Source organism: Elephantulus edwardii, unplaced genomic scaffold, assembly GCF_000299155.1.
Source record: "Elephantulus edwardii isolate Elephantulus edwardi_28Jun2011 unplaced genomic scaffold, EleEdw1.0 scaffold00315, whole genome shotgun sequence".
NCBI classification, from domain to species: domain Eukaryota; kingdom Metazoa; phylum Chordata; class Mammalia; order Macroscelidea; family Macroscelididae; genus Elephantulus; species Elephantulus edwardii.
In genome coordinates this window covers 2037241-2039936 of record NW_006400065.1, presented here as the reverse complement: position 1 = coordinate 2039936, position 2696 = coordinate 2037241, and the positions used below count along the sequence as shown (strand labels likewise).

The window sequence follows — 2696 nt, the reverse complement described above, 5'->3', positions numbered from 1 at the left end:
GCACCTCTGGGATTGCAGTGTGGAATCTTGATTAATCAGACTTGCTACTACTGCTCAGTGGACCCCATGGGTGGTTAAAAGTAGAGTAACTTTATGACTGAAGGTGAGCATCATTTTCAAGGGACTCAATGCTTTTAAGATGATCCTTGTGAGGTCTCCTAACCCTCTGCTTTCTCAGCTTTTATATTATCTCCAATTCACAGGTAAAACCAAAAAGAGGTTAGGTGAGAAGACAGCATCAGGGAAATCCCAATAGACTGGCTGTCACTTCTGTCACTACCTGGGTGACCTTGGAGTAAGTCTCTTCACCCTTTAAGCATCAAGTTGCTCCTCTATAAAGTGAGTCTAGTGAAGCCTTCTCCTGAGACTGGGAGTAAAAGTGTTGAACAAAAGAGAAATCCTGGGCCCCAATGAGAGCACTAAAAGCAGATCTTGACGTCCCAAGTAGGTAAGGCTTTCGGAACTGGATGAATAGAAGATACCAAGGCCTTTGTTGACGTGGAACAGGGTGGCCAAGAAGCTACCAAAGAGCTTAAATAATGGGCTCTTTTTCCATCAGCCTAGGAGTATATTTTAACAACTGATCAGACTATTTTAGAGCCTTGGTGGTACAGCAGTTAAACTCTTGTTCTTCTTGTTGTTGTGTTGTTGTTGTTGTTAAGTGCCGTCGAGTCGCAGGTGACTCATAGCGACCCTATGAAGGAGAGTCCTCAACACTTGGGTGCCTTTCATCCTCTCTCCAGGTTCACAGGGTTTTTGGAGGCAAGCTGTTATTGTAGTGGATGCCATTCCTCCTTCCAAGCTAATTAAACACTTATTAGAAAGTTACATCCCCAAAGGAATGGACCTCCCTCCTTGAGAGGAAATAGGGAGAGAATCCAGGTCCTTAGGAGTTTAACCTAATGATCAGTAGGTCAACCCCACCAGCTACTCTTTGGTGAGAAAGACATGACAGTCTGTTCCTGCAAAGATGTGCAACCTCAGAAACCCTCTGCTCTGTCCTAGGAGATGCTGAGTCAGAATCAACTTAGAGGCTTGGGGCTGGGGGTGGCATTACTATAAGGCCTTGTTGCTTCAGTGACAGAATTCTCACCTTTCATGTGGAAGAGCCTGCATTGTTTGCCAAACAGTTTACCTCCTGTGCAGCTTACCTCCCATCTTCGTGGAGTGTGGCAGGTTTCGAAGCTTCCAGAATAAGTCAGGCTGGGGAAAAAAGTTTGGCAATCCACTCCCAGGAAACAGCAAATAAAAACCCCTGTGGGTCATAACTAACTGGTTCCCTTGTCCGTGGGGTCACCAGGAATTGCAAATTTACTCAATACAGTTAACTACATCTAAGTTGTAGTGGTGCATACCCAGGATACAAACAGAATCTGATTTTGGCCATTTGAAAGAACAGGGGTTAGTGACTTGAAAACTACAAGACCTGGATATAATTCTCAAGGCATTGAATTGGTTTGAACCGGTTCTATGACAGCCATGGAAGCAAAATCAGAACAGATCTGGACTTCTAAAATGTATGTCATGCACAATGATAACCATAAAGGGAGAGGTTACCAATTGAAGCCCTGGAATGAGATTCTGAAGTAGTGTACTTTTTTAGGATCTTGATTCAGGAGACTGTATCATTGGCAGAATTGTGGAGAGCAACAGCATATAAGCAGTATAGTCAGCCACGATCTTCAAGCCGTCACTGTTGTTTCTGATTCTGCTAGTAAAGAAATTTGGTTGCTATTCAACCTGTACACTGGCCTTGGTTTCTTAGCGGGAGAGTAAGTTTCCAGCAGGGTGTCATCCTGTCATTTCCTCTCATTCTGGTTATCTTCTGGTTCACTCACGGTTTACAAATTCAGGTCCAATATTTATCCTTGTGGGACTGAGTATGCTGAGTGAACTAACTCAGTCCCACAAGGATAAATATTGTATAAGACCATTATTGTAGAATGAGTATAAGGATCCAGGAGGGATGGGAAAGGCTGGAAGCAGAGGGATGTGGATGTACAGGGGGAAGAGGAGATTAATCGTTGAATTGTACAATTTGAGGGGTGAGGGGAATTGAAAGAATTTGTTTGAATTTGTATTAGAATTTTGTAAATTAGTGAAAAAAGTCAGCTTGAGGAGGGGGGAAGGGAGGGAGAGGGGGTAAACTGTGCAACAATGAAGGAATGAAAATCTAACTTTTCTGTAAACTTTTGTTAAAATGACAATTAAAATTAAAAAGATTTTAAAAAATAAATTAATTCAGGTCCATTCTGGTTTCATCAGCCATGAATTGAGAAGAGCCAGGTGGTTCGAGGCTTGGTTTATTCCCCACTCTCCGACTTCCACCCTGTATGTAACCTGCTCTCTCGCTCCCCGTGCAGGCCAAGCTGATCGTCCCCAACAGCACAGCGGGCCTGATCATAGGCAAGGGGGGCGCGACGGTGAAGGCCGTGATGGAGCAGTCGGGCGCCTGGGTGCAGCTCTCCCAGAAGCCGGAGGGCATCAACCTGCAGGAGCGCGTGGTCACGGTCAGCGGGGAGCCCGAGCAGGTGCACAAGGCTGTGAGCGCCATCGTCCAGAAGGTGCAGGAAGACCCGCAGAGCAGCAGCTGCCTCAACATCAGCTACGCCAACGTGGCGGGCCCCGTGGCCAACTCCAACCCCACCGGCTCTCCGTACGCCAGCCCCGCCGACGTGCTGCCCGCCGCGGCCGCC

The 2696-nt window shown here is 46.4% G+C and overlaps 1 protein-coding gene across 1 annotated transcript in view; it reads left to right on the top strand.

Moving 5' to 3' along the window:
* LOC102870656 (RNA-binding protein Nova-1-like) overlaps window positions 1-2696 on the top strand; it is a 43568-nt gene that overhangs the window by 40141 nt on the left and 731 nt on the right. Inside the window, exon 4 of the mRNA XM_006901277.1 lies at window positions 2364-2693. Coding sequence (XP_006901339.1) covers window positions 2364-2693 — 330 coding nt within the window. The remainder of the gene's footprint in view (window positions 1-2363; window positions 2694-2696) is intronic.